This window comes from Setaria italica, chromosome II (genome assembly GCF_000263155.2).
Source record: "Setaria italica strain Yugu1 chromosome II, Setaria_italica_v2.0, whole genome shotgun sequence".
Classification (NCBI taxonomy): domain Eukaryota; kingdom Viridiplantae; phylum Streptophyta; class Magnoliopsida; order Poales; family Poaceae; genus Setaria; species Setaria italica.
This window is the reverse complement of record NC_028451.1, coordinates 26,408,316-26,425,969: the sequence shown is the minus strand read 5'-3', so window position 1 is coordinate 26,425,969 and position 17,654 is coordinate 26,408,316. Positions and strand designations below refer to the sequence as shown.

The 17,654-nt window shown below is 44.0% G+C and overlaps 2 protein-coding genes across 4 annotated transcripts; one reads left to right on the top strand and one right to left on the bottom strand.

Moving 5' to 3' along the window:
• Nucleotides 1-4,838: 4,838 nt before the first annotated feature.
• On the bottom strand, nt 4,839-10,659 carry LOC101781947 (putative disease resistance RPP13-like protein 3). 3 transcript variants are annotated; one of them, XM_004956516.3, is made up of 7 exons: nt 10,500-10,659; nt 9,540-10,405; nt 7,257-9,413; nt 6,689-6,802; nt 6,245-6,589; nt 5,751-6,130; nt 4,839-5,162 (listed from the first exon to the last, which is right to left on the bottom strand). In XM_004956516.3, exons 1-6 carry the CDS (start codon nt 10,533-10,535, stop codon nt 5,752-5,754), a joined length of 3,897 nt encoding a protein of 1,298 aa, XP_004956573.1. In that variant the 5' UTR covers nt 10,536-10,659; the 3' UTR covers nt 4,839-5,162; nt 5,751. The 3 variants fall into 3 exon arrangements, with proteins under 3 accessions (XP_004956573.1, XP_004956574.1, XP_004956575.1); XM_004956517.3 differs by having other exon boundaries at nt 9,540-10,418; nt 10,500-10,646; XM_004956518.3 differs by lacking the exons at nt 4,839-5,162; nt 5,751-6,130; nt 6,245-6,589; nt 6,689-6,802 and adding an exon at nt 6,809-7,171.
• Nucleotides 10,660-11,588: 929 nt separating this feature from the next.
• Nucleotides 11,589-15,344, top strand: LOC101781540 (putative disease resistance RPP13-like protein 3). The gene is made up of 2 exons (XM_004956515.2): nt 11,589-12,651; nt 12,767-15,344. The coding sequence occupies exons 1-2, from the start codon at nt 11,807-11,809 to the stop codon at nt 14,964-14,966; spliced, it is 3,045 nt and encodes a 1,014-aa protein (XP_004956572.1). The 5' UTR covers nt 11,589-11,806; the 3' UTR covers nt 14,967-15,344.
• Nucleotides 15,345-17,654: the final 2,310 nt, after the last annotated feature.

Genomic DNA, 17,654 nt, shown 5'->3' with positions numbered 1-17,654 from the left:
GGCCGAGACTTAAAATCCCATCACGATTGTTCAAGGACCTAGGCGTCCTGCTAACATGACTGTTATGAGCAGAGCTTGCTGCTTGCTCATAGGACTTCTTAGAGGATTTATTTTGAACATAAGTCCATTCTGCTTCTTGTTCAGAGATCCAAGACGCATGCTCTTTAGCCCAATTAGGGCCTCCAGCTCTTCATGTGAAGTCCCTCTCGATGCCACCTTGCAAGTCCCTCTCGTTATACCGTTAGGTTGAGGTCCAATTTCAAATCAAATAATGAAAGGTATTGTTGGTTCAAATAGAAAAATAAGATGATATGGCTTGGCATATTAGTCCTTCAACTCTACAGCTTTCATATATGCGACAAGTTTACCACCACATTTAAATAAGAGTATCAAGCGGACAAATTAAATATATAGTAGAACTTCTTTCTCGTATCATTGTCAGTTCGACAAGCAATGATCCATTAACGAATAGCCCAACTAGTTCAGTGCAATTTTTTTAATAATTAGCTGAACCAGCAGATAGCATCTTTTTGCAGGTCACACAATTACTTCTTCAAGTCTACCTTCTCAACCAACAATGTCGATGTTTATCATTTTCAACTCGTGTCTTTAGCCTCTGGGTGTTATAGTGGACTTTTTGCTCCCATGGAAATGAAGATATATTTTCTATGCATAGGTGAAGTAGTCATGGAAGATACAGCCATACAAGCTGCACACAAGATCATATTTATGCGACAATATTTGCTTGTTCTCTGTGTATTTGACCTTTGTCCACAAGCCAGTGAAATCACGATTAATGTCTAGAAACGGGGCTGGTTATTATAAGCAGATTTTGGATGCAGGCAGTTGCACCCAGTGTGCTAAAAAATTCCATGGTTAGCTACTTGCTTATATATATGGGAATACTACATTACTTGGACCGTGTCGTCAGGTTTGTTACCCACTTCATTTTCTGCTATGAATCAACCTAGATACTCAAATCAAAAGCATGACCTTTTGCCTTACATTTATTTGATGTTTCTTAATGTTTATTGGGAGTCTTTGTACAGTGGCGGAGGGGAAATTTTGAATTTGACCAAATTTTGAAGAAAATTAACACTGTTGCCCCCACTAAAAAGACAAACGAGATTCTGGCTCACCCCTGTATCTTTGTATATATCATTATCATTGAATTTTATAGGCAATTTTTGTCAACAACAGTGAGCCTTTCGTGGTATTGCCGAGCCAGGTATGCAAGGAGAGTATGGGAGACGCGGAGTGGGTCACACATGAATTATTTCTTCACTGTTTATGCTCACTGACTTCTGTCGTAACTGATATGGAATGCATTTTTTCCATAATATAATGTGCATTGTTCTTTATTGCCATCCTCAAAAAGCAAGCACAATTGAGGGTAACATGATCGAACCCTTCAACCGACGATACATTGTAATTGGCAGGACCCAAAAAAAATATTAATCAGCTATGATATGAAGGGTGTCATTCTATAGATGGCTTGAACATTAATGCGTAGTACAGGACATTCGTACTCAGTAGATTACCACAATTACGTGGACACCATCGATCATTTCAGTCATCCCCGCTGTAAATATTTTTCACCCGTCAATTCATTTGTCGTCACAAATAACAATCGTCAGCTGTATATATCATCTCCTAAACTTGTTGAGCCCAAAGCCATCACAATGTTATAAGTGAAGCCATTTTTTAATTCCAAGCCGATTTGTTTCGGCTGAAACTAAATGGAGAATCCAACTCCAGATGACTTTTGTTTATTTTCAAGTAGTAACAGCTTGGATTCAGAGGCATTGAGAAAATACAGGCCAGATGGTCGACAGGTACCTGTCAGCTCATGACGATCAGCGGCCATGCAAAGCATTGTCTTCCCACAACATCCGAACAACAGATAATGGTACGTACATTGCTTTCAAATCTAGGAGAAGGGCTGGCCTGCGCAGGACCCTTCCTTTAGTTATGATCATGAAAACCTGTATCGTTTGCTGACATGAGTTTAGTATAGAACATGAAACTTGAAACCTTGCCACTGAGTTGGACATTTACAGTCTTGGATGATTCATATTAGTGTGCTCCACAAGTGTTGTGAAATTATAACTAGTTTCCTGTCCTGCGTTTTGGTGCGCTGGTACTCTGTTTTAAAAATATGTATTGTTATGGTCACAGTGGTGGTCATATTTGGAACACACCTGTTCTGTGGTGCACATCAATGTGTTCCTATCACCTCAATCTGAAATTAGAACGTTTCCTAACTCTCTCGGAATAAGATGTACCCATATAGTGTTTGTGTAAGTGTGTGTTATGCTTGTAGTCATATAAAAACAGTTTTACCAATGTTTTTGGTAGCGCACATGGGTGTGTTGTTCCAGCAACATTACACATGGAAAGATCTAGGGTGGAGAGATTTTTACGGTGCACAATACGGGTGGTAATATAGTGTATAGGTTATTTTTTTATAGGTAATTTGTAATTAGCACCACATATATGGATTTTTTTTTTCGCACGCCGTTTTCCCGCACAATCTCACAGTGCATGCTGCGCTGCTGCCGGCCGCATGCCGCACTGCCCGTCAATCTCTAGCGCGCGGCCGCCGCCTCCGGCTTCTCTAGGCGGCCGCCGCCACCTCCTCCTCCCTTTCTAGTCCACCGCCGCTGCCGCCTCCTCCTCTGCTCCTTTCGCAGCCCACCGCCGCCGCCTCCGGCTTCTCCAGGTGGCCGCCGCCGGCTCCTCCCTCCTTTCAAGTCCGCTGCCGCTGCCACCTCCTCCTCCTCCTCCCTTCGCAGCCCACCGCCGCCGCCTCTGGTTTCTCCAGGCGGCCGCCGCCGCTGCCGCCTCCTCCTCCTCCTCCCTTCGCAGCCCGCCGCCGCTGCCTCCGGCTTCTCCAGGATGCCGCCGCCGGCTCCTCCTCCCTTTCCAGTCCGCTGCTGCTGCCGCCTCCTCCTCCCTTTCCCTTCCCAGCCTGCCGCTGCCGCCTCCGGCTTCTCCAGGATGTCGCCGGCGGCTCCTTCTCCCTTTCCAGTCCGCCGCTGCTACCGCTTCCTCCTCCCTTTCCAGGACCCATCCTCATCCTGTGAAGATAGGAGCCCTTCCATTGCAGCTGAGTTGAGCTATCAAATACATGTTTTGTGACTGATTATTTGAATATTAAAATATATTCTTTTGGTGTATCTATGTGGTAGATCATGTCTGTTCTTATCATTCATTGGATTTGAAATTCTACTCTATTTGTTTTTCATGGTTAACACTGGGTGATCCTCTCGGTGATTGCTGCATCACACCAAATGGATATGCACTGCTACTAACAAAGGTACACAGTTGCAGAAAAAAAACAGCGTTTAATCAGATTTCACCACGTCATGCAGTTCGCTGTCCTTAAAGAAGTCAATAGTCTTGCTTGAACTTTCAAAAAAGTTGGGATGAACTGGAATAGATTAAATGGATCAAAGTTGTCTAAAGCTCTAACGTGGCATCTTTAATGCCTGTTAGAAGATTTTCATTTTTTTCCTTCCATCTGTCTAGTGTTTCTTCTATACATCTTGGGCTTTCCACTGTGCTGATCAACACTTGCGCCTATCATGCAAGAAACTTCTAAAAATCCATTGCCTGCTCTTACTACTTATATGCCAAATCCTGCAGCTATTAGGATTTGCTAAAGGAAGGATAGTGATGGCCCTTGAAGGAGGTTATAACCTTAGGTCCATAGCAAATTCAGTTTCTGCTTGTGCAAAAGTTCTCTTGGGAGACAAATTCACGTTCAGCTCTCCAGAGATGCGGCCATTTCAATCTACATGGAGAGTTATACAAGCGGTAATGATGTGGATGCACTATTCTGTCTGGCTCTTTACTTCATGTGGACATCTAGATCCATGAAGTCTATTGCAGCTTCAGGGAAACTTCTGGAGTCCACAAGATGTCCGAAACAGTCCAGTGGTTTTTAACTGACTGTGTATGTTTAATTGATAATATACAATGCTACATGCTCCATTTAGCTCATGTTATTTTTTTTATTCTTTGTGTTTTCCTGCAGCACTGGGACCAGCACCCTGCATGCCACCAAGGTTAGGCCTCCTACAGTTCGGACTGGTAGCAGTAGCAAGTAGTAGTCACTGATTTGAATTATGCCTTCTTTCATAGTCAAAGCCCTGAAGTTTCAACTGAGAAAAAAAGAAAAAGTGACACCTCAAGAAGCTGAAACATGATCCTTCACTTCATGGACCTGCAATGGGCACCAGAAGCATAACAGCATTTCTAAGTGGCCCAGAGATGTCAACAAGAAGCAAAAGAAAGCTTAGCTTGTGAGCAACAGTGCTGTAATAATGTGAATGTGACACATCTGTATGCCATGCTCCTGTTGCTGTACTATGACACCACTTTGTCGTGCTCCTTTTTTCTTGGTCACCATGAAAACACCTGCTGTAAAGTGATCTCTGTAGATGCATGGTTTCATGGCCATAAGATCTATGTACTTTTGGACCTGATGAAATATGGATGGGTACATTTAAAAGATCTCTTTTGTGATCCCTGTTTAGGACTTCGTGTCACCAGCATTTTTCGGATGATTGGGTGTTGTTGAACAGCGATGGCCAGAGCTGCTTCGGAAATTTTGGCTGAAGCAACCCACCTAAACCTGAACCTCCCGCTTGACAGGTCTTGTTAATGAAAGTATTTTTCTGCAAAAACTATCTGCCGTTTCTCGTCCCTTGGTATGCCGGGGTGTAGTTTGTATTTTCTGGCCAGTACGTTCGCCTTTTGTTAAATAAAATGTAGATGGGGCTATGCCCCCCGACATTGTTCCAAAAAAAAGAGGATCATATGGCACTAGACAATTACAGCAGCACAACGTTTCAGGATCTAAAGAACACTCCCAACCAACCCCACAAAGAACCAGGGGTGATGGGATCTTATTCTTCATGTTCCAACCACAAAGTTTGGAGAAGAAATTCACAGCACAGACGAGCCCAAACTAACTGAAAGCATACAACACAGAGGATATGTTCAGATAATGCAGATCGACTGACACCACAAGCTACCAATTCAGAACTCAACGAGCGTTAAGGGCATCCCGTGGACGACAACAACCACCGTTATAGCATCCTCCCTGCTTCGGTGTCATCTACTCATCTGTGTTTGGTAACAGAAGCACTCGAGTCCTGCAACAAGGGACAAGGGTGGTTCAGAAACAGAGGTTAGCAAGGTTCCAGGGCACAAGTATGAACGATTTTGCAAAGAGTGCGGCTCTGTACAGGAAACGACAGTAATGATATGTACAAATCTACACCAGCAAGCAACCCAATATGACCTGGTATATGAGCATGTACGGAATATCTGGCGTAGGCATACTATAAGTTATAGCATAACAAGTTAGACAAGTACTTGCAAAATCTGACTAATGAAGGAAAAACATGACTGCACTTGTCATTACATAAGAGGTCCATGGAGGGACTACAAGTCAACCTGCTCAATAATTTCTTCTACGTATCTGTCTTCGACCAGAATTCAGGATTAACGGAAATTGACGGCCTAGCAAGTTCGTCGTATATTGCATCATGTACAAGAAAACTTAGCTTGTCAAGACATCCCTAGAATTAAAATAAAAAGATCCATGCTTATGCTGAAGCTATCTCTTTTCCATGAGCTTTGTAGCAAGTCAAACAGTACTGACTAGTATTGGACTGGTGAAGCAAAGATGATGATGAATCAATCAACAGCAGCACCAGAAGCAAGCAAGCAGATGGTACCTCAGTTATCATTGCCGTCGTCCTCCTCCTTGATGCGAGTGGTTCCACCTTCTTTGCTTATGGGCAGCTTCATGTTCCCCCAGGGAGTGTCGACATCAATCTTGCCCTTGATGGGACAGTCATTATTGAACAACCCTCTGAATTTGTCAAATGAGATCTCCGCCGTGTCTTCCGCAGAAAGCATTTCGCTCAACCCGGGAGTTGGTGGATCCAGTGGTACAGACAAAGACTTATTCTCGTCAGTGAAGTGGGCGGTCTGCTTACAGGTGTGTTCTCCATTGTAGATGACATCGAAGACCAGCGGGTCTGCGTCCGTGCGTTGCACCTGCTTGGTCGCCCCGCAGCCCTCTGTGTGCCGGCAAACGCAATGGTAGTAACTTCTGCAGGAGTTTCAGTTCACAAACTCGATAGAGTTAGCCCCATCCCTCCATATCAACTGATGAGTCTGCAATTGAGCGAGGTGCCTTGATGAGTAGTAGTCAGTCGTCGCATACCTCGGGTATTTGGCGCCGAGGATGTCCTCCCGGACATACTCCTTCCAGAAGTAGCCGTCGTCATCAGGCTTGCTCGTCTTTACATTGCCCCTGATCATTGACCGGCGGGAGGAGACGGATGAAGTGGAACAGGCACTGCTCGTCGAAGGATTGACAGAATTTACTCCGAGCTCTGTGATTGATGACTGCTCCATTTCCACTCTTACTGTGGTTTCTGATCTATAGTCGCAGGTGTGTTCTCCATAATACCTGACGGCAAAGAGATTCGGGTCCCCATCCGTGCGCTGCACTTGCTTCGTCGCATTGCAGCCTATCGAGTTCCGGTGTGTGCACCGGAAGTAAGCTCTGAGGGAGACAGGGGTCAGCCAGCGCTTCCTCATGCGTGCATGCCACCGTAAAAGTAAACACTAGTTTTTTAGTTGGGTTAAATAGAATGTCACTGACCTTGGGTATTTTGAGCCGGGGATTTCCTTTTGCCCATACTTCCTCCAGCTGTGGCCATCATCGCCATCGGAGCTGCTCGTCAAGATATCTTTCACGAGCGTCTTCCTACGTTTCCTGCAATTAATGTCAAGTGGTACGTAAATCCACCTGGTGCATATTAAAAAAACTCAATATAAAGAGCATTCATTCATCAATATGTGCATTTAATCAAGAAAGTCAGAAAATGATGAACATGCTGTAACAAACACTCAACGTTCTATCTAATGACAGTCTCTAATTGGTATCTCTAACTTTGATTTCAATTGCAATGTACAGTAAAAATCTGACAAATCTGTTGCAGTTGAAATGTATCTTCAAGAAAAATCCATCCACACATATACATGTTGTTCAATACTTTAATGTAAATACTTCAAAAAAAAATTGTGTTTGTTATCGAGCTTTCTCCTCGAGACGAGCAAAATGCCCAGCTCGGATATTGTAGACCTGACGACAATGGCATCACTGTTATATAACTTCCTCAAAAATAAAAGCACTAAGAACAGAAAGATGGGAAACGTCTGATCCACACCTGTTGTCAGCATCATTGTTCCCTTCTTTTTTTCCAGGCAAAGGAATTGTTCCGGCCTCTTTGACTGCACACAGCACTTCTTGTCCGGAGTTGTCCGGCATAATTTCGTCATGTTCATAGGAGTCGTGGTCATCATGCGTTGTTATGCAACTCTGACCTTCCTTACCACCAATAATGTGCTGTACACATCGTACATTGACTCTTTGACATCTCCCGTGAACCATGATGGCTTCTCTGAACGCCAACTCGGCAGCCCTTCTGTGGGATTTGTCAGGACCAGCACCACCAATTTTCACTGAGAACTCTTTAAGCTCTGACAAGAAGTCGATACCAACAGGTATCGTACTCTGTAGATCAGCACTGTGGGCATTGAAAACTAGCTTCAGCTTACGGAGATGGGGCATAGCATCTTCCTCGAATTTTAGCAAAGGATCACAACACTTGAACTTAAAGTATCTTATAACTGGGAATCCTGTCTTCCCAATGACAATCCTTGATGCAGGCTTGGTATGGACATACAGCGAGAGAACAGCAAGAAGAGGCATTCCTCTGAGAACATCAATGTCATTCCTGGCTAGTTTTCTAACTCCGACCTTTAAAGTGCAGAGCTTGCAGAGTTGCCCGATCCACTTGGGGAGGCACAAAAATATGCAAATTCGTGGCGAAACCTCAAGACTCTGAAGAAGGGTTGGGGTAGGCATACTGCTGATGCTATCAGAAACAGTAATGCTTGCAGCACCAGCATCGTCGAGAGAATTTGCACAAGAGGAAGTTCGTGGTACCAGATTTAGAGACGTTAGGTTGCTGAGTCTCCCAATCGAGTTCAGCAGGAATTGCATTTTGTTATTCAGATTTTCAGGCTGTACTGTGGAACAGGTGAGCTGAAGCTCTCGGAGATTGCTCAGCGTGATAAGGCTCTGCACATTCTCCATTGTGTTAGTACTGAGATCAAAGTATTCAAGTGTGCGAAGCGATGTCATGTGGCCCATCCTGCTGGGCAGGTTTGTCTGCGTGGGTAGACTAAGATTCAGCAAGCCGCTCAAATGAACAATATCTGATGGAACTGCCCTTACTCTTGCATCTATTTTAAGTGTTTCCAAATATTGCAGGCCATGCATCTGGGTACGTAGGTCTAAGGTGACATTAGATGAGACCATCAAGTATCTAAGTCGGAAAAGTTCCGAAATTCTGGTGAGGTCCAAGCTGATGTTATCCTTATCACCCCAAAAGTGTAGGATTAGAACTTGAAGAAGGTGAAACTGTAATATGTAAGGCATACACCTGCAGACCCCAAAATAGACTAGTGTCCGAACTTGTGACAATCTCATATTTGATGGTGGTATAACATCTTCTGCATTACCAAAGTGAAGAGACAGTCGGCGAACCTTATCCGCAAGTGTGCTATTTGCTTGAGAATGGTGTACCACAGTGATAAAATTCTCTTCCATCGATTTATATGTAACGATGAGATTGAGTACCATGTAGTGAACAACGCAGGACAAAACCTCACCATTATCATTCGTATGTACTGGCTGGATCATTTTTCGACCAACAAGCTCATCAAAATAGGCCCTTGAAATTTCTTGCTTATCTTGCCCACCTGTTGCACAGATAAAACCTTCAGCTATCCACTCATTCACCAAATCATCTCTCCAAATTATTATGTCCTCTTCATATAAACCAGTATATAGGATGCACGCTTTCAAATGCTGGGGGAGGTTGTTATAACTTAGGTCAATCACTTGTTTGATACCTTCCAATGTAGCATTTGTTATCAAACTACAACCTAAGGATTTGTTTAAATAATCCATTTGCTCTTTTACATTCAGCTGGCCTGCAAAAATACTGGCAATGCTAACAATAGCTAGCGGCAAACCACCACATTTCCTTATAATATCGCAGTAAACTTCCCTGTGTTCTGGAGGACATTCTTGTTGAGGGCCAAAAACTGAACTAAAAAATAGCTTTCTTGAGTCATCTTCACCAAGCGGGTTTAACTTAAAAATATAGTTGGGGTCATAGCCACAAGATTGCAGTGCTAGATCCTCAATTTCTGTTGTTATTAATATTCTGCTGCAACAACTGTCATCTGGTAAAGCACATTTTAGAATGTCCCATGTTGATGTAGCCCATAAATCCTCAACAATAACGAAGTACCTGCCAAATGTTGTTTGTACAAACATTATTATGTCAGACCAGTGGCAAATTTCAAATAGCAACTATATACTAGTTGGGTTTTCTTAGTGTTTATTACAATGCTATGTATGTAATTAATGGTAGCACCTCTTATCTTGGAGATGTGTCCTAATGGTGGAAATTAAGCTGTGCACCGTCCAATTGTCAGGTGACTGCTGCGGGCGAACTTGGGAGAGCATGCTGATGAGAATCCTCCTCATATCAGGCTTCTGGGAGGTCCGCAAAAATGCCCGGCATTCGAACTGCCGTCCAAGCTTGCGATAAAGCTCGTTTGCAAGTGTTGTCTTACCGATTCCACCAAACCCAACAATAGACACCACCTTGAGCTTCTGGTGGCCTTCATCATACATTTTCATGAGCCGCTCTTCGAGCTTGTCCATAGTGGCACTAATACCAATAGGAGTGTTGCCGTCCCAACATGGTGTGGGATGCGAAGAGGTAAAGTGCGCACCAGCACATCTTCTGGAAGAAGAACCAGCAATGGAGTTAAGGTTATACATACTGTGCCGTTGAAGTACCTCTTGCGAACGCACGCTGAACTCTCTAATCTTGTTGGCTATCCAAAGGCGGTGCCTGAGCTTTTCACGAAGCCTATAGAGAGTTGTCCTGCTATTATGCCGCTGAATAATCTTACGGCGAGGAATGGATCCAGTCCAGGACCCAGCCTTAGCATGCTCATACTGGTTGATGAAATCCTCAATATCGTAGGACAGCTCACGCACCTCCTTTCTCCAGCATCTCACCATCATAGCATGGTCGTCATCGAGGTTTGAGAGAATGGCTAGGATTTCTTCAAGATCATGCTTGATGAGGGGTATCTCATTCTCCACGCCCTTGGGAAGGATGCAACCATGACATAATAACCTGCTGAGCTTCCCTGGAAGCTTCCAAATGGTGCCATCCAAAGGCCTGGTCTGATCCTCCATACTTGAGATCTCTTGGAGACCTAAGAGCTGAGCATGCATGCTACAAATTACTTAGCCAGGTGCGATGCGTAAATTTAGGAGCGAACATGGTGAAACAGAAACCAAAGTATGGAATACGAACCTTGAAGGTGAAGGCATCGGTAAGATCAAATAGCATGAGCGGACCTATGTGAGCAGCAGAAGCCGAAGGATAGACTTTGGATAGACTGGTTCCATTTTTCTTAATTTTTTGAAAGGTCTCTGATCTATGCGTCTAATAATAACAGTATGGCCATCACTCTCACAGCTTAAAGCCAAATGTTGAAGTTTGGCATGGTGGTGGGTCTAGGACACCAACTTGGCCATGTGGGTACACTTTATCGATCAAAGACAAAGCAATAAGTTGGAGTTGTCTGTATCGATCAAAGACAAAGCAATAAGTTGGAGTTGTCTGCCTACTTGATGAGGACAATGATATTTCAATATATGCATTACATATGAATCCTTGAGCTTTCATCAAATCAAAAACAACAAAACAGTGCTCAAACTTAACACAAATTGCATTTATCTAGAAATGCAAAATAAGTAACCAAAGGTTTCGCAATTGCAATTTAGTCCCCATTAAGGAATTAAACGCAATTTGTAATGGAGACTAAATTGTAATTGCAAAACCTTTATATAAGAAATTGATTACTATTAAGGATAGTTAACTTCCCATGCCAATAGGATAGTTAACTTTTTAGTAATAAATCCTATTTTCTCATGCTAATAGGATAGTTAACTTTCTATAAGAAATTAAATGATAACAAGTCTTGAATATCTTGATCAACATGGCCACAGAGCTTTAGGTAACAGAAAGTACATAACAATTAGTGGAGACGATAGATTGGACAAAGGAAGCAAAGCACTTTCAAAGAAAGACGTGTAGTGGGAGATTTTCTGGTCCAATTACCTTATCTGCATATGCTTCAAATTGCGAATTATTTGACTATGATGAAATTTAGCTTGTCATCGGTGTGCGTTTTAAGAAGCCACTACAGCAAAAATAAAATTTCAACTACAACCCCATAAGTTACTTAAAGTAGCAAATAACATCCTAGTAATTTAAAATAGCTTTACTGATCACCCCAAAAGTTTAGTGCTTCTGCAAAATAGAACTATTCTTTCCTGTAGATAGAGACAGGGTGGAAAATAAAACTATTCTGCAGTTGCACAAATAGTTTTCCTTAAATCAGTTTCTGGGTGGCCAAAGGTGATACGAGACACGAGATACCAAGAGCAGTGTACCACTATACCATCAGCATGAGTGCGTCCACCACTACGAGGAGGTTAGAAGCTGGAGGTGTGCTTTTTCTTCCTTGTTAGTATATCCTTTCTCTAAGCGGTGAATTTACAAAAGAGAGATAGGTGTTGAGGTGTGGATCAAGGCTCACACATCGATACACATTCATGGAGTCTGCGGCAGTGAGTGCTTTCTTGAAGCCCGTGATGGGAAGGCTCTTCTCGTTGCTGGAGGAGGAGTACAGCAAGCACAGGGGCCTTGCGCAAGAAACTCAATCCATCCAGCAGGATCTGCGCATGATCGCTGCTGCCATGGATGACCAGCTGCGCGGCATGGGGAGGCATGAGCGCACCGCCATCGCGAGGCTGTACAGTGAGGAGATTCTTGATCTCGCACACGACATCGAGGACTGCGTTGACCGCTTCATGCATCGCCTCAGGTGCAGGCAGCGTTGCAGCAATGGGGGAGCAGCATCTTCCTTTGTGCATCGGGTGGCTCATGAGCTGAAGAAGGTCCAAAGCCGTTCTAGCTTTGCTGACGAGATCCACAAGCTCAAGAGGCGCCTCAAGGAAGTGCATCAACGGGTTGTCGATGCTGTTCCTGTTGTTTGCGGTGGTCAACCCAACGGATTGTCATCTATGGTCGCCTCCACAGAGCCATGTCATCGCGTGACTCGCAACCTGGTGGGCATCGAGAAGCCCATGGAGGAGGTACAATTGCTGCTAGACGAGGTGGATGGTGAGCCACAGCAGCTGAGGGTGATCTCCATCGTTGGGTTTGGTGGCTTGGGGAAGACAACCCTTGCGAGGGCAGTCTATGACAACCCTCACACCAAGGAAAAGTTCGACTGCCGTGCTTGGGTTTCTGCCACTGGTAGCTCACTAGAGACCACTGGCCGACCGATTAGGGATGTCCTGCGTGATATACACCAGCAAGTTGTTCCCAAAGACACCATGGATGTTGACAACAACAATCTTGAGGCCTCCCTCAAGGAATACCTCAATGACAAGAGGTGTGTGTGTGCATATTTACTTTTGTATAATTTTTTTTTCCTTCAACTCCCTAATAGCATCAAGAAACATCAATCAACCTCTATTTGATATTTATCACTCAAATTTCGATTCTAGGTACTTAATTGCCATAGATAACGTCCAGATGGATGAATGGAGAACCATCACGTCAGCCTTTGAAGACAACAGTACAAGCAGCAGAATAATATTGACGACAAATATTCAGTCGGTGGCTAACATGTACAGCCATGGCAATGGTTATGTCTACCATATGGACACCCTTGGTGAAGAAGACTCCAAGAAAATAGCCTTTCCAGGGATAAGGTCACCTGAGTTGGAGCACGGTTCAGCAGCTCTGCTAGGAAAATGTGGTGGCCTTCCACTAGCCCTCGTTTGTGTTTCCAACTATTTAAAGAGTTCAACTGAGCCAACAGGAGAGCTTTGTGCAAAGTTATGCCGCAACCTTGGTTCTCATCTGAAGGAAAAGCATGGCCATGACAACTTTTCAGATCTAAGAAAGGTTATTCTTGACAACTATGACAGTTTTTCAGGCTATGCTCTTACTCGCTTCCTGTATCTTGGCATCTTCCCAAACAATCATCCTCTCAAGAGAAAGGTTATAACTAGGAGGTGGTTAGCCGAAGGTTATGCTCGAAGTGAATCTCCTCGTCCTGAGCAGGACATTGCAGATGAGCACTTTAATAAGCTTATGGATTGGAATATCATTCGGCCTATTGACACAAGAAACAATTCACAAGTGAAGACTTTCAAAACTCATGGGATCATGCACGAGTTTCTACTACAAAAGTCCTTGTCACAGAGATTCATCATGACATTGTCTCCTGAACATCAAAGAATGGGTACCAACGCTAATAATGCTCGCCACCTATCTTTCCATGATGGCAAACTGACAGAATGTGTGGCATCTGATGAAGATTTGTCTCGCGTTCGATCCCTAACAGTTTTGGGGGATGCAGGTGGAGCCATTTCTTATGTTCGCAAGTGTAAGCTCATACGAGTCTTGGACCTAGAAGAATGCAATGACCTGGAAGAACTTGAACTCAAACACATATGCAAACTATGGCATCTGAAATATCTCAGCTTAGGGCCCACCATCCATGAGCTTCCCAGGTGCATCGATGGCCTACACTGCTTAGAGACACTGGATCTAAGGGCAACAAAGATAAAATCATTGCCCATCGAGGCCATTCAACTGCCACACTTAACTCATCTGTTTGGAAAGATTATGCTTGACAACGATGACTTGAAGAATGACAACAAGGTTAGTAAACTTAAAAAGTTTTTATCTGGAAAAAAGAGTAACTTGCAGACTTTAGCTGGATTTGTCACTGACAACAGCAAAGGTTTTCTGGAATTTATTGCCTATATGAATAAATTGAGGAAGGTCAAGATATGGTGCACGTGTGCTGCAAGTAGCAGTAGTTATATCAGCGACCTTTCAAAAGCCATTCAGAAATTCATAAAGGTTCCTATCGACAGAGATAATGGTTGTTCTCTCTCACTTGATTCTTGTGAATCCTCTGAACATTTCCTGAGTTCACTCAATTTGGAACCTTGCTCTGATGGTTCAAAATATGATCTTAGGTCACTAAAGCTGCATGGAAAGTTGCTTCGGTTGCCTCCTTTTGTAATCCACTTGTCAGGTCTCACTGATCTGTGCATCTCATCGTCTACCCTGACACTGGCTCTTCTATCAGCGCTGGCAACTTTGGAAAAATTGCTTTACCTGAAACTGATTGCAGAGCAGCTTGAGGATTTTCAAATAAAACCAGGGGCATTCCCAAGTCTTCGGCGACTGTGCTTTGTAGTGCAAAGTCTCACTTCAGCACTGCCAAGATTTGAGCAAGGAGCTCTCCCAAACCTCGTCTCACTTCAGCTTCTCTGTCGAGGTTTGGTTGGTCTTTCAGGCATCAACATCAGGCAGTTCAAGCACCTCAAGGAGATCACACTCAACACTGAGGCACATGCACAAACAAGACAAGATTGGGAACACGCAGCAATAAACCACCCCAATCGACCCAGAGTATTGTTGGGTAAAATGAAAAATCTGATGGAAAACGAGGAACTGGGGCATACTGCAACGAGGGAGAAGCGGAAAAGGTGCCTAGCCCAACCATGTTTGGATGACGGACTAGATTCTAGTCTTAAGAAGATGAAACTTTCAGAGTCCTTTTCGTCAGCCCAGGTGATTGTCCATCCGGTGATGGGAACAGCCACAATGGCATCATCTAGTATTCCTATTCATCGGCACCCTGATGAATCTGGTATATGGGTGCAGAACCCCGGCCACCCTTAATTTTTCAAATGCATGCCACTTTCTTTTTTTTATCTTTGTTTATAATCATAAATTTGTGTCTCTCTCTTGTTTATTTCCTAAAAACATCCGACATTAATGCTGTCGGTGGATTTCTTTTCATCGAAAGACAGTCAAGTTGCAGTGGACAGTAGTGGCCCTTTCTGTTGTGCAGATTTCTGAATTTGGTTTGCTGGAGTTTGAGCGGTTAACGGTTTGTTGTTCTACTTGGGTTTAGTAGTCTGTAGTCTATAATATGAAGACGATTAATCACATTCCGCAGCTATTCTAGAATCAGACATAACGGATGCAGAGCAGATGTTGTATTGTATGATTGTATCCATAGTCTAAACAAGTTTGTGGAACTCATTGTACCTTTTCTGTGCTGGATGAGAGATCCCTTGCCGTAGAATCGACCAGGTTGCTTGCTACCTCTTGTCTGATGCCGATTAGAATGAGTACGTCGGAGCAAGGCATCATGACCGGCGATGTGAGACGACAGCCTCCAAGCATGACGTGGCGACTGGACAGCGGCGTGGGTCGCAGAGGAGGCGGGTGCGGCTGGGCGTCGGTGGTTGGAGGGAGAGGAGACTCGGCGACAACGTGGCTGCCCGCGGAAGAGGATGGGCGGTGCAAAGCGTTGGCTACGCCGACATGAGGGATGCGCACCGGCGCCGTCGCGGCCATATCCTTCGGAGTTCGATCAGCGGACGAGATAGGGCATAGGACAAAATGACGAATTTATCCCGGATGGCATGAAGTGTAAGATTTTTAATAAGGAAAAGTGTATTTTTCATCCCTAAATACCACAAAAGTGTGACTTTCATCCCTTATGTTTTAATCGGTGCAAATCAATCCACTAACTAATTAAACCGGTGCATTATTCATCCCACCTCAGTTTAGCAACGGTTTATGCCACGTAATCAGCTGACTAATCACTAGTACTTAGACACGTCAGCCAGCGAACCAACAGCAAGCCTTCCATTAATTGTGCGCTCACGTGGGCCACCCAAGCCGCGTTGAATCGAGCTCCAACACCACCAAATCGACCTCTGTTGTAGGCAAATCAACACCCACCGCAGATGAATCGAGAGCTCCATCACCACGAAATTGAGCACCGCTGTGGACAAATCGAACCCCGCCGCCGCCGAATCGAGCACCGCTACAGCTGAATCGAGCTCAAACGCCGCCGCTTCAGCCCCGCCGGCCATCGAATCAGGCCTGCCGACCGCAACATCTAGCCCCAGCGCCGCCGCATCAAGCTCCCCCGTCACCACATCGAGCTACGGTGCAAGGCATGCTAAGCAATAGCAAGGGAATAAACGCTGTGGGATGAGTTAGTTTCCCGTCTCATCTCCTTCCTGGGTGTCCTGCTGCTGAAGAGTGGAAGAGGAGAAGTAAAAGGCACTGGTGTTAGCCGGTGGCACTGCGGCGGCAGCAACCATGAGCTAGAAAATGGGAGTAGGCGCGGATTGCTTAACCAGGAGGTGCGTGCTACTGCTATGTGTCAAGAGCTTCTGCTTTGGCCTGCTCGATCTTCACCAACAGGTAATCAGTAGCTTAGCCAGGAGTAGTGTTGTTAATTTGTGAATTGGGGAGCTCATGGCTTCAAGAATTCAGACTTTTTTCACAGCTGCCATGTGGTCAATTGGTCTTGATGCAAATGTATGCCCTTATCAGGTTAACATGATTAATAGAGATGCGAAACTTAGAAACACAAATTGAATAAGTCATACATGTCTGAGATTCGCAAAAGGAACAAAATAAAGAATTCCACAAAATAAAGATGAATAAAACACACAAATTGGCCATCTCAATCTTCCAGGCATTGTTGTGGTAGGTTGTTCTTTTTCTTCCTAAGTTCCTGAATTCTTACATGCGCATTAGCTGACTGCAGGTTGGAAGATGAGCATTGTTCCTTGGAGAGCTTGGTGCTGTCACTTTTCTTCCTCCTCTTTGTACCAACCTGCATAGTATATACTTAGATTTAAGTGTATTTAGGTAGGGAAAAAGGACATAAAACATGAAAAAAAATTAACTAACCATGCTTTTGTTCTGTGACGGTGCTTTCAGTGGAGGGTTATCCTGTCATGCATCTCCTCCTTGTGCAGCCAGGTGAGCTTTATATTTTTTGCAAGTTCTCTTGTTGTGAGTAGTACATTTGCACCAGCTGCATTTAATTTGTGTTCCTACCTTTGACAACTTAGTTGCTTTAGGTTTCTCATGTCCTTCTCTTGTACGCTCTTTCTTAGGCCTTCCAGGAAGCTTCACATACCCTGGAGCTATAGATCTAGGTTTATCTAATGTTGGCCATTGTTGCATGCCCTCAATAGATTCTAGGCAATGTGTATAAGTCCTCTTGAAATATTCTACCGAGTAACAATCATCCACATATGCATCTAGATTGTTAATAAGCAAGTGTATGCATGATATAGCATGATGGCAAGGTAGTCCTGACAGTTCCCAATATCTATAGCTATACTTCCTCTCATTCAAATCAACAGTATATCTGTGAGTAGTAAAATACTTCACCTCAAATTTGCCTGCACCATTCGATATTGCTTCACAATTTGCAGTCAACTTGATGTATGAATTTATTTTCTTGTAAATACTGGGACATATTAGCCCTGTCCATTTGTCACACTTTATCCTTTGTTCCTGGATCCTAACCATCACCTTCCTCCTAATAGT

Coding starts and splice junctions, on each gene's coding strand:
- LOC101781540 (XM_004956515.2), top strand. CDS start 11,807: ATGGAGTCTGCGGCAGTGAGTGCTTTCTTGAAGCCCGTGATGGGAAGG. Junction 12,652..12,766: donor GAATACCTCAATGACAAGAG/GTGTGTGTGTGC, acceptor TTTCGATTCTAG/GTACTTAATTGCCATAGATA.
- LOC101781947 (XM_004956516.3), bottom strand. CDS start 10,535: ATGCTATTTGATCTTACCGATGCCTTCACCTTCAAG. Junction 6,803..7,256: donor AACAATGATGCTGACAACAG/GTGTGGATCAGA, acceptor CATTAATTGCAG/GAAACGTAGGAAGACGCTCG. Junction 6,131..6,244: donor CTCGGCGCCAAATACCCGAG/GTATGCGACGAC, acceptor AAACTCCTGCAG/AAGTTACTACCATTGCGTTT.